This window comes from Hordeum vulgare, chromosome 2H (genome assembly GCF_904849725.1).
Source record: "Hordeum vulgare subsp. vulgare chromosome 2H, MorexV3_pseudomolecules_assembly, whole genome shotgun sequence".
NCBI classification, from domain to species: domain Eukaryota; kingdom Viridiplantae; phylum Streptophyta; class Magnoliopsida; order Poales; family Poaceae; genus Hordeum; species Hordeum vulgare.
Genome location: NC_058519.1, coordinates 618246276 through 618262004, shown reverse-complemented (window position 1 = coordinate 618262004; position 15729 = coordinate 618246276). Strand labels below are relative to the sequence as shown.

General features: G+C 47.9%; 3 protein-coding genes across 3 annotated transcripts; 2 read left to right on the top strand and 1 right to left on the bottom strand.

Moving 5' to 3' along the window:
• The first annotated feature begins 4309 nt into the window (after positions 1-4309).
• On the top strand, positions 4310-7097 carry LOC123427886 (uncharacterized membrane protein At4g09580-like). Its single transcript, XM_045112026.1, has 4 exons — positions 4310-4686; positions 5777-6047; positions 6233-6403; positions 6512-7097. Exons 1-4 carry the CDS (start codon positions 4526-4528, stop codon positions 6671-6673), a joined length of 765 nt encoding a protein of 254 aa, XP_044967961.1. The 5' UTR covers positions 4310-4525; the 3' UTR covers positions 6674-7097.
• A 556-nt stretch (positions 7098-7653) lies between these two features.
• Positions 7654-10874, top strand: LOC123427885. The gene is made up of 11 exons (XM_045112025.1): positions 7654-7776; positions 8190-8238; positions 8469-8588; positions 8684-8778; positions 8961-9166; positions 9314-9502; positions 9576-9782; positions 9952-10105; positions 10239-10302; positions 10395-10472; positions 10578-10874. The coding sequence occupies exons 1-11, from the start codon at positions 7720-7722 to the stop codon at positions 10655-10657; spliced, it is 1299 nt and encodes a 432-aa protein (XP_044967960.1). The 5' UTR covers positions 7654-7719; the 3' UTR covers positions 10658-10874.
• Positions 10875-12004: 1130 nt separating this feature from the next.
• LOC123427884 (WEB family protein At5g16730, chloroplastic) lies at positions 12005-15215 on the bottom strand. Its single transcript, XM_045112024.1, has 3 exons — positions 15009-15215; positions 14493-14790; positions 12005-14407 (listed from the first exon to the last, which is right to left on the bottom strand). The coding sequence occupies exons 1-3, from the start codon at positions 15026-15028 to the stop codon at positions 12341-12343; spliced, it is 2385 nt and encodes a 794-aa protein (XP_044967959.1). The 5' UTR covers positions 15029-15215; the 3' UTR covers positions 12005-12340.
• Positions 15216-15729: the final 514 nt, after the last annotated feature.

Genomic DNA, 15729 nt, shown 5'->3' with positions numbered 1-15729 from the left:
ATGTAATATCTAAAAAATCAGTTCACACATCTACGTGTGGGCTTAACACACTAGTCCGGTCTTCTGTCTCACGTCACCCACCACATGTATGTATGTGATTTTTTTTGAATTTTCAGTTTCTAAAATATTTTCAGTTTTTGAATTGTCATGGTGTTTATACTGAATTTGTCATGATATGTTTTAGCTATTTTTTCTTTTACACTGCCGCTCGTCATCTGGGGCGTAACCCTCTTAGCGACGCGCCACATCGGAACCCGGGTGTGGTGTCAAATGGGCAAGGGCCGGGCCGTCACCCCCTTGGTGGCGCGCCGTATATTGATCTAGATACGATGATAAGTGAGCAAGGGTCGGGTCGCCGCATCCTTAGTGGCGCGTTGCACCGACGCCCCGGTGTAGTGAAAAATGAGCAAGGGTCTTCGCATTTGACTCGACGAGTGCGGAGGGTAAGGAAGTTAGCCGAGCCTAGGAGGATACGCTTGGGTAGCTGGAACGTAGGGTCCCTGACGGGTAAGTTACGGGAGCTAGTTGATACGGCGGTGAGGAGGCGTGTTGATGTCCTATGTGTCCAAGAGACCAAATGGAAGGGACAAAAGGCGAAGGAGGTGGAGGATACCGGCTTCAAGTTGTGGTACACGGGGACAACTTCAAACAAGAATGGAGTAGGCATCTTGGTCAACAAGAGCTTTAGGGATGGAGTTGTGGACGTTAAGTGGCAAGGGGACCGGATGATCCTTGTCAAGCTGGTAGTTGGGGACTTAGTCCTCAATGTTATCAGCGTGTATGCCCCGCAAGTAGGCCACGATGAGAGCACCAAGAGGGAGTTCTGGGTAGGCCTGGAGGACTTGGTTAGGAGGGTACCTATTGGTGAGAAGCTCTTCATAGGAGGAGACCTCAATGGCCATGTGGGTACATCTAACACAGGTTTTGAAAGGGTGCATGGGGGCTTTGGCTATGGCATCAGGAACCAAGAAGGAGAAGATGTCTTGAGCTTCGCTCTAGCCTACCACATGGTTGTAGCTAACACCCTCTTTAGGAAGAGAGAATCCCATCTAGTGACGTTCAGTAGTGGTCTACACTCTAGCCAGATTGATTTTGTCCTCTCTAGAAGAGAAGACAAACGCGCTTGCATTGATTGTAAAGCGATACCTGGAGAGAGTGTTGTCCCTCAACATAAGCTTGTGGTTGCTGACTTCCGCTTTAGGATTCGTGTCCAACGGGATAAGCGCGCCAAAGTCGCTAGAACGAAGTGGTGGAAGCTCAAGGGGGAGGCATCCCAGGCTTTCAGGGAGAGGGTCATTAAGGAGGGGCCTTGGGAGGAAGGAGGCGATGCAAACTTGATGTGGACGAGTATGGCGACCTTCTTGCGGAAGGTCGCTGTAGAGGAGTTTGGGGTGACCAAGGGAAGTAGAAGGGAAGCTAAGGACACCTGGTGGTGGAACGATGAGGTCCAGAAGGTTATTAGGGAGAACAAGGACTGTTTCAAATGCGTATATCTGGACAGGAGTGCAGCTAACATGGAGAAGTATAAGGTGGCGAAGAAGGCTGCAAAGGGGGCGGTGAGTGAAGTGAGAGGCCGGGCGGATGAGGACCTCTACCAACGTTTAAACACTAAGGAAGGCGAAAGGGACATCTATAAGATGGCCAAGATTAGGGAGAGGAAGACGAGGGATGTCGGCGAAGTTAAATGCATCAAGGACGGAGATGATCAGCTTCTTGTGAAGGATGAGGCGATCAAGCGTAGATGGCGGGAGTACTTTGACAACCTTTACAATGGAGAGGTTGAAAGCTCTACCATTGAGCTAGACGACTCCTTTGATGATACCCGCATGTGCTTTGTGCGACGTATCCAGGAGTGTGAGGTTAAGGAGGCGTTAAAAAGGATGAAAGTAGGCAAGGCGATGGGTCCTGATGGTATCCCCATCGAGGTGTGGAGAGGCCTTGGAGACATAGCGATAGTATGGCTAACTAAGCTTTTCAACCTCATCTTTCGGTCAAAAAAGATGCCCGAAGAATGGAGGCGGAGTATTTTAGTACCAATCTTTAAGAACAAGGGGGATGTTCAAAGTTGTACTAATTACCATGGAATCAAGCTGATGAGCCATACTATGAAGCTATGTGAGAGAGTCATTGAACACCGCTTAAGAAGGTTGACAAGCGTGACAAAAAAACAATTTGGTTTCATGCCTGGGAGGTCTACCATGGAAGCCATCTTCTTGGTACGACAGCTGATGGAGAGATACAGGGAGCAAAAGAAGGACCTTCATACGATGTTCATTGATTTGGAGAAGGCCTATGATAAGATACCTCAGAATGTCATGTGGTGGGCCTTGGAGAAACACAAAGTCCCAATAAAGTACATTACCCTCATCAAGGATATGCATGATAATGTTGTGACAAGTGTTCGAACAAGTGATGGTGACACCGATGACTTTCCGATTAGAATAGGGCTACACCAAGGGTCAGCTTTGAGCCCTTATCTTTTTGATTTAGTGATGGATGAGGTCACAAGGGATATACAAGGAGATATCCCATGGTGTATGCTCTTTGCGGATGATGTGGTGCTAGTCGATGATAGCCGAACGGGGGTTAATAGAAAGTTAGAGTTATGGAGGCGGACTCTAGAATCGAAAGGTTTTAGGCTTAGTAGAACTAAAACTGAATACATGAGATGCAGTTTTAGTGCTACTAGGCACGAGGATGGAGAGGTTATCCTTGGTGGGCAGGTGGTACCGGAAAGAGACACGTTTCGATATTTGGGGTCTATGTTGCAGAAGGATGGCGATATCGATGAAGACGTGGGCCACCGAATCAAGGCTGGGTGGATGAAGTGGCGCCAAGCTTCTGGCGTACTCTGTGACAAGAGAGTGCCACAAAAGCTAAAAGGCAGATTTTATAGGACATCTATCCGACCTGCGATGTTGTATGGCGCGGAGTGTTGGCCAACCAAGAGACGACATATCCAACAGTTAGGTGTAGTAGAGATGCGCATGTTGAGATAGATATGTGGCCACACAAGGAAGGATCGGGTACGGAATGACGATATACGAGAGAAACTTGGGGTAGCACCGATTGAAGAGAAGCTGGTCCAACATCGTCTCACATGGTTTGGACATATTCAACGGAGGCCACCGGAAGCGCCGGTGCATAGCGGATGGATAAAGCGTGCTGAGAATGTTAAGAGTGGTCGTGGTAGACCAAACTTGCCATGGAAGGAGTCCGTTAAGAGAGACCTGAACGTTTGGAATATCGACAAAGACTTAGCCATGGACAGGGGTGCGTGGAAGTTAGCTATCCACGTTCCAGAGCCATGACTTGGCTTCGAGATCTTATGGGTTTCAACTCTAGCATATCCCAACTTATTTGGGACTGAAAGGCTTGGTTGTTGTTGTTGTTGTACTGCCGCTCGTCGACCAGAGACACCGACACAAACGTGTGACAACTAAACAAGATTGAGGGTCAGTTTGTTTTCTGGCTTCTAGAATAAGATGAAATAAGATATCCCTATTCAGCTTATTCTATAAGCCCAATTTATTTATTTTTTAAAATTCTATTAATTAAGACTTAATTAATAGGTGTTAAAAAATATTTTTAATTAGACTTCTAAAATAAACTGAATAGGGGACAGCTTATTTTAAAAGCTCAAAAAAACCATAAAAAAACTGGTCCTGAAATCTGCACCAAGATTCATACTAGTAATCGAAACCATTTCGTTTTCGTACATTACCTGATTATTAGATTAGAAAATTCGTAAACGAAGCCAAACGTGCTCCCCGTTTCGAATTTATGTAGGCTATAAAAACGTCACGTCAAATCTATTCGGATCCGAGTTAGTAGCAGTAACCTACTTAAAGTCTACCCGCAAAAAAAAAAACCGTAATTTAAGTCCAGATTAGGAGCACGGAGAGTACACGTAGCACAGGACGGAGCAAGCAAAGATGGAAAGCAAAAACGGTCACTTTGCTGTTTTATCACAGCTCCCAAGCATCTGTTCCCGGAGACACGCACACACAAAAGGCGCGCCCTCTACAACACGCACGCACGCACAATAAACAAGTGGGAAAAAAAAAAAAAAGCCAACCCAAAAAGAAAGTTAAAAAACAAAACAAAACCAAAACCAAAAACCCAAGCGAGGCCGGCCTAAATTTGCAGTGCCCGAAACGCCACAGAGACCAAAGGAAACCCGGCAATATCCAGCGCAAAAGAAACATGTTTATCCTCACGCCAGCGCACAAGAAAGAAAGAAAGAAAACAATCAGAAATCGTTCCTCAAGTTACTTATTACAGAGGGGGGGAAGAAGAGAATATTCCAATCCTTTTCCCTCTCTCTCTCTCTCTCTCTTCCCTCGTCCGCCATATAAACTTGTCCGGGAAAGGCAGCCGGGGAGAGAGGAGAGAAAGGAAGGAAAGGGAGCCGAGGAAAGCTCTCCCCCCCTCCCGAATTTCCATCGTTCTCCCTTCCGCTCCTCGCCTCGCCCGGACCCCGGCCGGATTCCCGCAGGAGGAGAAGGAGGAGGAGGAGGAGGGGATGGGGAGGGAGGACCGGTTCCCGCTCTGGGAGGCCGCGCTCGGCGCCGGGGTCGCCGCCGTCTTCGCCGCGGGCCTCGTCGGGGTCTACCTCTCCATGCCGGACTCCGACTACAGCTTCCTCAAGTTGCCCCGCAACCTCCACGAACTACAAATCCTCACGTAATCACCACCATCCTATTTCTTCATTTCGTTTCTATATAAGTTTCGGTTGGTTGGTGCGTCGTCGGTTGCGTCCCCCGTCTTTTCCGGGCAATCGCGTGCCGCAAGTTTCCCCATTCGCGTTGTTTTCCCGGCGTGCGCGCGCGCGCGTGCTATCTTCCTCCTTTATGTTCGGATTGGAAGTGGAATAGAGGCGATTCGATTTTGCGTTCCGTTTATTGTTTGCCTAGAGCGCGTCGGTTTAACTGGATCTGCCAGCCAGTAGATTCACAGATTCATCGTGCCATTGCGTTCTGCGCGGAGATTTTGGGGGGTAGGTTTTCAATGCGGAAATCGCCTGCTCTTCACGGATCCAAGCCTTATGAATGGAACAGTTGGTTGATGCCAGTTCCCAACGAATTAGTGGTGGCTGTCTCTTGATTTGGTAACGACCTCACCCTTGGTTTGGCAGAGCTGTTTGTGTCTATGCCAGAAGGGGAACATGGATCTGGTTTTAAAAATAAATAAATCACTCAATTCATACTGCATCTTCATGTTTGGCAGTACTTTATTTCAAACTGCTCGTCAAATTTGGGAACACATGACCCTGGAACAGTAATGTGTATCACACATCAACATCTTGTTAGCTCTAACAGGATAGAGCTGAAGTTTAAGCCTGCATTTCCAATTGTTACTCTTAACGCGATTGATGTACCAATTTAGCATGCTTCCCTGGACTAAGCTATAATAATAAAAGAAATTTGACACATTGCTGTACTACTTTATTTTTCTCAAATTACCATGTCGCTTTCTTGCCGCTTTGCCAGCTATTCCCGAGATATGCATTGGACCTGGTCCTGGCATGTTACATGTGCCTTCTCTATATTATTGATAATCACCACACGTAACATGTATCAGCTGTAGACGTGTGAGCTATCTGCACGCTTTACAGTTATGCAATGCACATCGTGGCGTTATGATTACATTGTTATTGTGATTATTTGCTTAAGCTGGAATACATGTGCACTGGGAGCGTCCAACTGCTTGTGCTGCGTGCCGACGATGGAATTTTTTACCCTCAATTTCTAACCATCAAATGGTTTCCTTGCAGTGGCCATCTTGAGAACTATACCAGTGACTACACCGTACAGGTGTTGATAGGTTACTGTGCTGTATACATATTCATGCAGACCTTCATGATCCCAGGGACAATATTCATGTCATTGCTTGCTGGTGCTCTATTCGGGCAACTCCGGGGCGTGGCTTTGGTTGTCTTTGCTGCCTCCGCTGGTGCTTCTTCATGCTATTTCCTGTCGAAACTGATTGGAAAACCGCTGGTGTTCGTGCTGTGGCCAGACAAACTCACGTTTTTCCAGAAGCAGGTAATAAGTTCAGCACCAATATTAGTGGATGCGGGTTTTATTTCAACACTATGTAGCGTAATAACATCTTAAATTTCTGCGGGGATACTTAAAAATATCTTGAATCGCTCTACTCTTTGATTTAAGATCCTTCAGGATTGTGTAGTAACTCATAACTGAACTGGGTGATTTGTCTTCAATTCCAGGTTGCCAAAAGAAGAGAAAAGCTGTTGAATTACATGCTTTTCCTGAGGGTCACCCCAACATTGCCAAATACCTTCATCAACTTAGCATCTCCCATTGTTGATGTGCCCTTCCATACCTTCTTATTGGCAACTCTTATCGGTCTCATCCCAGCAGCCTACGTGACCGTGAGGGTAAGTTTTCAGGTTCACATATGATGCCTGCTAATATACTGCATTTAGTGTGTATGCATTGTTTGTTCCAATTTAAATCTCACTGCCTGGTTCATTTCATGTGTTCAGGCTGGCATTGCTCTGGGAGAGCTGACATCGCTCAGCGACCTGTACGACACCCAGTCAGTAGCTCTGCTGTTCTTGATCGGCGTCGTCTCGGTCACACCAGCATTGCTGAGCAAGGACGAGGCTCAAGAAAAGGCACCAGAAATCGCAGCAGGCGCCTCATGAACACCGAAGAGGAGCCACCTAGCCACCTGTACATACCAAGGCACAGCATGCGGCGGCTTCATTGGATTTGGGCCTACAGGCCTTGTGAGGCGGATGACACATGGTTTGCTAGTTCACATGACAACACAGCACCACGGCGGGACCTTGGACCCTGAGTCCGCCCATCACCCGCCTGCCGGAGATCTGCGTCGCCATGGGAACACTGTTTCATTTCATGGTCACCCCCCACATTGTTTGTTACGAATGAATCTGGGAAGCACAATGCCCATCCACAGGCAAGTTGCTTCGGATGTGTAGACAAGTAGTGTGTGCGCCGTTCGTCAGCCTGCGATGCTGTTTACTAGATGGAACTGGCAGCTAGTCAAAATCCTTGTATATATATTGACCAGATTCATTCAATCCATATTCAGTGATTCAATGACAATTTGTCTGCTGCTGTGCCGTTCCCCTTCTTATGTGTAGCTTGATTTTGCTGTACCGTTGGAACTTTTTGAGCCCGGTATGCGGGTTTTACCTATCTTAGCCGGTTCAATCCGCTTGCCAGTGTCTGTCATACGTGACCATCAGTACTCATGATCTTTTTCGGGGAAACAGCATGATGAACTTTCTCTTTCTTTGAGATGACAGCATGATGAACCTGAAAGGGATGGTGTCAAGTTTTGGACCAAGGTGTTTTCTTAGAGAAATTTTCAGGTTAATGTAAAAAAATTCTTGAAAGGGATAGTATCAAGTTTTGGACCAAGCTATTTTCTTACAGAAGCATTTTTCAGGTGAATTTTTAGGGCAGCTAAGGTCAGGTTTTTTTTAGGATCAACTTTTTTGTTTTTGAGGATCAGCTTTTTTTTTAGGATGAACTAAGGTCAGTTATTTGGATGGGCCAAATTGGGATAGTGAAGCCCAGATAAAATTCTAAGATGGGCTTAGACTAGCCTTGGCCCATCCATGTAGAGGCGACCATCCATCCCGCCGGCTCCATTGGTCAGACAGACCAGGAGGAGCACGCACGGACGGACGCGCCGCAAGCCGCCAGCCGGAGAGCGAAGCACATGCTGGGCCTTCTCCGCCGCCGCGCCGCATCCTCGCCGGCGGCGACCCTCCAGCTAGTGAGTACAGCTTCCGCTCTGCTGTTTGTGTTCCGCTGTCTACCAATCGCTCCGTTTGCTCCGCCTCGTGAACTGCTTTGGTGGATTTGGGGAATAGTTGGCCGCGAGAAATGTCGAAGGATCCAGGCACACGTTGGTTTCCTGGTTTGCCCTAGACCTTGGTAACAGTGGATGTAGGATTCAGCAGAGAAATAGCCTCGTTGGAGTGATCCAAGAGAGGTTAAGAGTCTGAATTAGTGTGGGATTTTAATGAGGCTTGTCTGTAAAATGCAAAAGTTGTAGTTGGTGAAAGTATATTACTCCCTCCGATCCATGATAAGTGTCGTGGTTTTAGTGCAATACAGTTCTTTTTCTGGTTGCGATTGTACTTTTGGGTGACCCTGTGGTGATAATTTGGCCTCGGAAATGTGCAGTTCCAGTGCTGTTACCATCGAAGCAGCGAGAGACTATTGCCTTGCCGAGGTAATCTTGTGGAGTCCTCTCTCCGTTCCATACTCCTCTTCATCGTAGTTCCTAGTTATTGACTGTGGAGTCCTAATTTCTAACCACTGCTGACCGAAAACACAAAATTATGCTGTGCAAGATCATGCCATGAGTTGATAGTTTCCTAGTTCAGTTATGCTGCTCATTCCAGTTGGACCATTAATTACAAGTTTGCACATCTTTCACCTACTCTCCATTGCACAGAGAAGACCAGGAAGTCTCATATGGCCTTAATTGGGCTATTGCTACGAGAGGTGTTGTCGTAAAAGATAAGGTCTTCTATAACTTGGAGCCGTCTGAGCTTCAGAAAAGTGGTACTACTTGCGCAGGTATATTCAAATTGGTGTTGTTTTGTTACGGTGTCTATATACACAGTTGATGCCACACAGGTGTATAACTTGGTACCTGTTTCTGGAGCATGCAGAGCGTTTGTCTGGCACTCCACTACATGTTAAAGGAAATGTCATCGGTGGGTTCCCTGATATTTCAAGAGGTCAATTTGCAAAGCTTCTGAAACAGGTAGGTTATGTATTTATTTATTATTTTACTCTCCAGGGCTTGGTAACACAATGATCCTCATGAACTGATGGAAAGTCAGAAGCAATGTTGGCCTCATTTTGTCAGCTGACAGAATTTTAACTTGCTACTTTCCAGTTGAGCTTCAGTGTCTATGTTTTTGACTGTCTGTTTGCTTCTGTTAGGTGACCTTTCACCTTTCATCCATCTCAAGTCTTTATGTCCAAGATGGTGCCATTGGTTCGTCTACAGAATGTGATGCAAAGGTCCGTGTTATTAGTGACAACCCCTCTGCCATCATGTCACTCTCCAATATCCTTCAGAAAACACCAGACCGTGCGATTTCCCACGACACATGCCCTTTGACTATATATGTTGCCAGTTCCATCAGGTAATTGATCTTCTAAGTTCTTCTATGCTTGATGTAACTTGTGCATGCATTGAAGTATCCACCAAGAGCTCAGAGCATTAACTGTAGTTGGCCATAACATAAGACTGATGTAGTCTATTCTCGTTCTTGCTGTGCATTGCTTAACAGCACCAACGTCAGGAATGCTCTGGGTTCAGGGACACAATATGCTAATGGAGTCGCAGTGGCAGACATAGAGCGATCATCACTTATCCTATGCGGCAAAGCATTCGCTGATTCCGCTATGCTAAAGGATGCTCTTACCGCTTTGGCTGCCCCCATATTGTCTGCAAGAGGAGGCCTCCCTGTCCCTGGCTGGTAGGGCCTGCTTGATATTTCTTTGTACACTTTCCCTAAATATGTTATTCATCTTCCATACTGTGTGTATCAGGCTTCTATCTTCTGGCGGTTTTATCGTACTGCTGTTTGCTCCAGTGGAGGTCATCAAGTCCTGCTCGGAGATTCAGGATGTTCTTGTGTCCACTGACAGCGGTGTAGTTATCTCTTCCAAACAATCTACTGTGCTTTTCCCAACAAAGTCAAGAGCACCACAGCTGTTTACCAAACCAGCCACAGTGGTTGTTGTATCATCTGATAGGTAATGAAGAGCATGTGCTTCATGGGTACAAGTAGCAAGTTTAACTGCATGTAATGATGTGTTATCTGGATGGTGAAAATGAAAAGGAATGAGACACTTATATCTAGAGTGCCAAATTTGGCTTTCTTCACCCTTATTCTAACTGTGTTACCTTCTTCTGTACTTTCAGCACTGATGCCTTACCATTAGTATCAAAGCTCTCTCCAGGTCAGGCAGCCTACCATTTCTTAGCTGGATATCAGGATGGCAAATTTGTCCCAGCTTACAACAGGGCACCCTCTCCATTTGACCAGCTTGCCCTTGCCAATTCCTTATTTTTGCATGTACGTTGCATAATTTCCTTGCTTTTCCTCTCTAGCCTTTAAGGCTTTAAGCTAGCCTTTATTACAACAATTGTTGGTTTAGTATAAACGTGACAACGTCAAATCTCAGAAAGTTGAGTCTATACCCCTGCAGTTGAAAAAAGACAAGACACCAACTTATCTGATCAATGCCAAGAGCTCCGGAAAGCAAATTGACGGTACAATTTACATTTATCCTCATTTATTATTCACTTATTCAGTTTGAGTTTCTGGAATGGAGGACACTAGCTTCAGACACTATGAATTGCAGGCAAGGACCTGATGAGACTAATCGAGCTGGCGCAATCTAACGGCATGCCAGACAGCAGCAAGCCTGAGGACGCTAGAGGTAAATAAATAGCTGTTATGGCACCAAACATATATAGTCAACACCAACCATGTAGTGTAGTGCTCGTTTTCTGGCGTTGAAGTACATGCCTCCGTTTGATTGCAGTGGCTGAACTCAAGGGGAAGCACAGGAGCTTCTTATCCGGCAAGTTCGGCAAAAATTTACCCGAGGAGTTCTCGTTCTGATAGTGATAGATATGTGTTAAAACCTAATGCCGCGCAGCTGCAGTGTAGGATGGTTTTACAGTGGGTCTTAGATAGGCTTTGCGTTCTAAATTGAACTGAGATAGGCTCCCCAATCTCCTTCCTGAACAAGAAATGCATCATTGGCCTTGTTTTCTGCTGTGGTTAGTCTGGAGCTGTGTACAAGCTTTGCAAAGTACTACTACAGTTTCTCAGTGCACCTCTGGAATCCAGTTTTCCTCCCTCTCCTTGATGTTCACCTTCCTGTGGAGACACTTCACAGCAGTAGGTACAGTAGTCTCATGGCCCCAGCGAGCGTCGTGAGCTCCTGTTGTCACAATCCGATGGTGAGTGCGGCGTCCCAAGGACGCAGAGGCCGGTGCCGCCACTCCGGGACACATGCCATGTTAATAGTAGCAGGAATATTGAGCCCTGCTCCTCTGACGGTCATGCAGATTGCAGAGATGTCAGGGCTTTCACATGGTTTCAGTGAGGACTGATGCTGCTGCCGCTGCGCTGCGGTCCCCTTCCGTTCTTCTCCTCTTTACCTTATCTCCATCCACAAGACAACAAGCCAAGGCAAAAGACGCCGCTCCAATTTCAGACGTGCACCAGGCACATCATCACTGGACGCTTATAAAATTTGGGCCTATGCTGGGTGAAAATCAAACTGGCATGGCGGGCGGCGGGAGGTGCCCGTTGTACATGGCAGCAGGCCTCATGTTTTTGTGCTGCAGCCTGCCACATTACTGTCACTCCTTTGGCTTGGCACACATTATAACTGAACCAAAAACACGTTGCATATCAATTCTGCTACGGCGCACAACACAGTGCCTATTAATTTGGTGGGTCTGTGTTGACCCGGAAGGCTGGAGCTGTACCGCAGAGTAGGCACCTTTGTACCGAGCGGCCATCCTTCAGAGACAGACTAGCCCAAGGTACCGTCCATCTGGAGCCAATAATTTGGGAGGGCATTTTGTCATGGAAAAGCTCATCGCTCCACCATAGGACCTACAGTAGAATCCCAACATGTACATCTTTTTTGTGAGTTGTGACTCACATGAATGATACAAAATGCATGCATCATAGCGCAGTGCTGCCCTTTAGCCCTGGTGGTTGGGAGAAATGCGGGGGAACAGCAAAAGGATTAGCTGGACTGGAGCAAACCCCATTATTTGATTGAAACAGCCTCATCACAAGCCCTACTACTCCTGGCTGGCTCACATGCTTTGGTCCTCCTCCATCCGATGGTACAGCAGCTTTTACCCCATTGCCACCATCATCATACTGTGACATCAGGTCAACAGGAACATGGAGCACCATATGATGATCCTCCTTCAAAGGATTTGCTTCAACAAAGAACAAGAAACTGCATTGATTTGGAAATTCTTTGTTCCATGTACAACAGAATTACCAGGGCATATCCGCATATGTATGAATAAATACAATCACTATTGACTACATTATGAATCATCATCACTCAACTTACACAAATGCAAGAAAACAAACGCATGGCTGTAAATACAGTCGGCCGGCTCTTTTGTATTCTCTGAAACACCCAACACTTGCTTTACCATGATGAGGAAGAGAGACTCAGAAAACTAGAAGGCATGGGTTGCTAGTCAAAGAAAAGGAGATGTCACATAGCATACAACAAAGGAACAACATAAGTTGGGTGATCTTGTGCTAATTTGAGCTCTTTTTCTTCAGTAAGCCGCTAAACTTAAATTTCTTCTTCTTTTGCTGCTGCTGTTTGGTTGGCGATGCGATGCTGTTGTTCGCCTTTGCGGACTGCAGCCCGTTGCTGTCGAGAGCGGAGTCTCCCTTGTTGGACTCTAGATCGGCCTCCGACTCACCGTCGTTCTCCTTCTCCTTGGACGAATCGTAGTCTGTGACCTTGCTGTTCTCCCACATCTTGGCGACCACCACAACTGGTTCGTCGTCCACACCGCCTCCATTCTCGTTGTCTTCTTCCTTGTTGCCACCGTTTGTTGTTCCATTCGGCATTAGAGAGGAGAGCTTCTTTATCTTCTCTGAAGCAGCTGATTCCTTTGCCTGCAAGTCCTCATTCTCCTCTTGTATGTTCTGCAATTCGTTCTCTTTGTCTAATAGTTTGTCCTTCAGTTGGCGGGTCTCAGCCTTGGCTTCCTCGCTAGCCTTGTTGGCTTCAACTAGCTGAGCCTCAAGATGATTCATCTTTTCCAGCAGCTCGGTATTTTCAGCTTCTTTTTCATTCACCACGGCCAAGTACTTGTCCATTTGAGCTTTGACAGCGACGATCTCTTCTTCCGACTTCCTAATAGAGTTGACAAAACTTAGCTCTTTTGACTGCCATTCCTCAGAAACGTTCTTAGCTTCTGCCTCCATTCTTTCAACAGACTTCTTGAGGCAAACTTTCTCATAGTTTACTTCATCAAGCATCACCTCATAGCTCTCCTTGGCATTTTGCAGACTATTATTGAGTTCCTCTATTTGTGCCCGAGCGCGCTCAATCTCTTCCTGCTTGATGAGGTATTTCTCCTGCGCCTCTCTCGACTCAGCTGACATCTCGTGCAAGGCAGATGCCAGACCCTCCATTGCCTTCTTAACCTTCTCAACTTCATCTTTGCTAGCTTCTAGCTCCTTGGCTAGCTCGTTCTTTTGTTCAGTCAGGGCCGCGATTTCTGAACTTGCAAGCTGGTCATTGTTCAGTGCCTCTGTTTTCTCCTCTTCTACTGTCTGTAGCTTCAACCTTAGCTCTTCGACCTCCGCAATTAGGTCAGCCGTGTCTTTCTCTGCAGCATCAAGACGTTCATTTGTCACGTCAATTTCTTCCTTGAGCCTAGTCACCTCATCCTCCAAGGATCTGACGTTGTCATGAAGCATAGCAGCTTCAGATTCTTTGTCTTTAAGCAAAGTGCTTGTTTCATCCAATTCTTCCATCACTGAATCCAATGACTTGCCTTTCAAAATGAGAGACTCATCGGCTTCGTCCAACTGGAACTCCAACAGCTGCACCTTCTTCTTGAGTTGATCAGCTAGCTCTTCTGATTTTGAGCATTCCTTCTTGGCATTAGCAACATCAGCTCTAAGCTGTTCAACCACACCCTCCAGTTCAATCACCTTCTTCTCAGCTACCTTTGCTTTCTCCAATTCAAGCTTCAACACAGAATTCTCTGCCTCAAGCTTCCCGATCTTGTCAGCAGCTTCCCTCGACTTGCTCTCCACCTCAGAATCAAGCAGCCCTTTGAGACGCTCCACCTCCGCATTGAGGAGCTCGATTTTCTGAGTGTTCACCTCGCAAGCCCTCATGGCATCATCTGCCTGGCTAAGCGCCCAGTTCTTGGCATCAATTGCATCTGCCAGCTCATACCTTGCTTTCTCAAGCTGCTCCACCGTGGAATGCAGAGCGGAGGCGTCGGCCTCCTGCTGGCTCTGCATGCTCTTCAGCTTCCTCCGCAGCTCGTCTTCCTCGCGGTGCGTAGAATCATCATTGCTCAACTGCTGCTCTGGTTCCATGGAACGGACCTTCTCGATCTCCACGGCCCTGCTCTGCACATCGAGCGCCTCCTTGAGCTTCGCATTGGCCTCATCGGCAACCTTCTTGGCGCACTCGAGCTCCTCCAGAACCTTGCCCTTCTCCTCCTCCTTCTCCACCAACTGTCCCATGGCCTTCTTGAGCGCCTCCTGGACGGCATCAAGCTGCGCCTGCAGCTCCTGGGACGGCTTCGCGGCCTGCGGCTCCGGAGACGGCTTTCCGGCCTTCCCCTGCTTCTGCAAGCCAACCAGACCACCACTAAGATTCCACTAAAAGCATGAAGCTTCGTGCATCACGACGAGAGGGAGGAATCGTGCGTACCTCGGGAGGAGGAGGGGTGGTGGTGGTGATCCGGGTGGCGCCCTTGGGCGACTTGCGGTCGGCCGACCTGGGAGACTTGTCGGCCGTACGCGGCGCGCTCGGCGGCGTGCCATGGGCGGCATTCGCCTTGGGGACCGCCGGCTTCCTCGGCCTGTCGCCCTTGGGTGTCGGCGGCGTCTCGCCCCTGGGTGTCGGTGGCGTGCCCTTGCCGTTGCTCTTGGCCTCCGGCTTGCCGCTCGGCTTGCCGCCGACCTTCCCCTCCGGCTTGCCGTCGCCCTTGGCGTCGGCCAGACCAGATCTGCTCATCAGAGAAAGCAAAAAACCACCATCAGATCAAGAACTTTGCAGCTCCACCCCCAACCACCAAGATCCGAGCCAGATCTATGCTGTGCTCCAGGAAACCAAGCAAGCATGGTACCAAGAACCACCCTGCCCATGCCTACCCATCACCCCCAAATAAAAACAGTGATAAAAAGAATGGTAGGAGAATGCAGAGAGCGCCGCCGGATGACTCACTTGCTCCTGGCGCCCAGCATTGTGGCGTCCCTGCCGCCGCCGCCGCTGCTCCGGCGGACTAACCGCGACGCCCGCTCCGTGAACGCGAAGTCGGGGGAGGGAGGAGTGGTGGGTGAGGGGGAGGGGTCTGTTGTCTGTGTGCTTGGGTGGGCGGGTATGGCAGGCAGAGCAGCTCCGTCTGCGGATAGTAGAAGAACATGGAGGAGGAGGCCAGGTGGGGGTGGGGCTGTGGAATTTCACTCGACGCAGACAAGAAAAAAAAAGGAAAAGAAAAGCAGTGACAGGTTTTGATCAGTGTCTCTTGTGCGTCAGTTCCCGCTCGCATTAACCTTTCCAGCTTTGCCGTTTTCATCGGAGGTGAAGTGAATGACAAGGTTAATCGGACTGGTTAAGTGTTTAATTAGTGTCATTCCCGTCATGATCACCGCGCCAGCCAGCTTTGCTTTACTACCCCGAGGTTGGGGTCGAGGCTGCGGCTGCGGCTGCGGCATCACTTTCGCTAACCACCTCCTACTCTATTCTATGGAACCTCATAAAGCGGCGGCCAATTCTTTCCTCTCTTTTTTTTTTTTGGTGTGTGTGTGCGCGTGCGTGGACGAAGAAGAAGAAGAAAGTGAAGCCGTGTAAACGCCATCCCTTCTCCTAGTATCATCAGCGTTCTTTTTTATCATCCTTGTTTTTTTGCCCCTAATGGTGTAAAAGTGCACCATGGCCCGTGGTT

Excerpts from the sequence above, each read along its gene's own strand:
- LOC123427886 (XM_045112026.1), top strand. The coding sequence starts at position 4,526 with ATGGGGAGGGAGGACCGGTTCCCGCTCTGGGAGGCCGCGCTCGGCGCC. Across the intron at positions 4,687-5,776 it reads CACGAACTACAAATCCTCAC|TGGCCATCTTGAGAACTATA; the intron begins GTAATCACCACC and ends GTTTCCTTGCAG. Across the intron at positions 6,048-6,232 it reads TCACGTTTTTCCAGAAGCAG|GTTGCCAAAAGAAGAGAAAA; the intron begins GTAATAAGTTCA and ends CTTCAATTCCAG.
- LOC123427885 (XM_045112025.1), top strand. The coding sequence starts at position 7,720 with ATGCTGGGCCTTCTCCGCCGCCGCGCCGCATCCTCGCCGGCGGCGACC. Across the intron at positions 7,777-8,189 it reads CGGCGGCGACCCTCCAGCTA|TTCCAGTGCTGTTACCATCG; the intron begins GTGAGTACAGCT and ends GGAAATGTGCAG. Across the intron at positions 9,167-9,313 it reads TATGTTGCCAGTTCCATCAG|CACCAACGTCAGGAATGCTC; the intron begins GTAATTGATCTT and ends ATTGCTTAACAG.
- LOC123427884 (XM_045112024.1), bottom strand. The coding sequence starts at position 15,028 with ATGCTGGGCGCCAGGAGCAA. Across the intron at positions 14,791-15,008 it reads ATGCTGGGCGCCAGGAGCAA|ATCTGGTCTGGCCGACGCCA; the intron begins GTGAGTCATCCG and ends TCTGATGAGCAG. Across the intron at positions 14,408-14,492 it reads CCACCCCTCCTCCTCCCGAG|AAGCAGGGGAAGGCCGGAAA; the intron begins GTACGCACGATT and ends GTTGGCTTGCAG.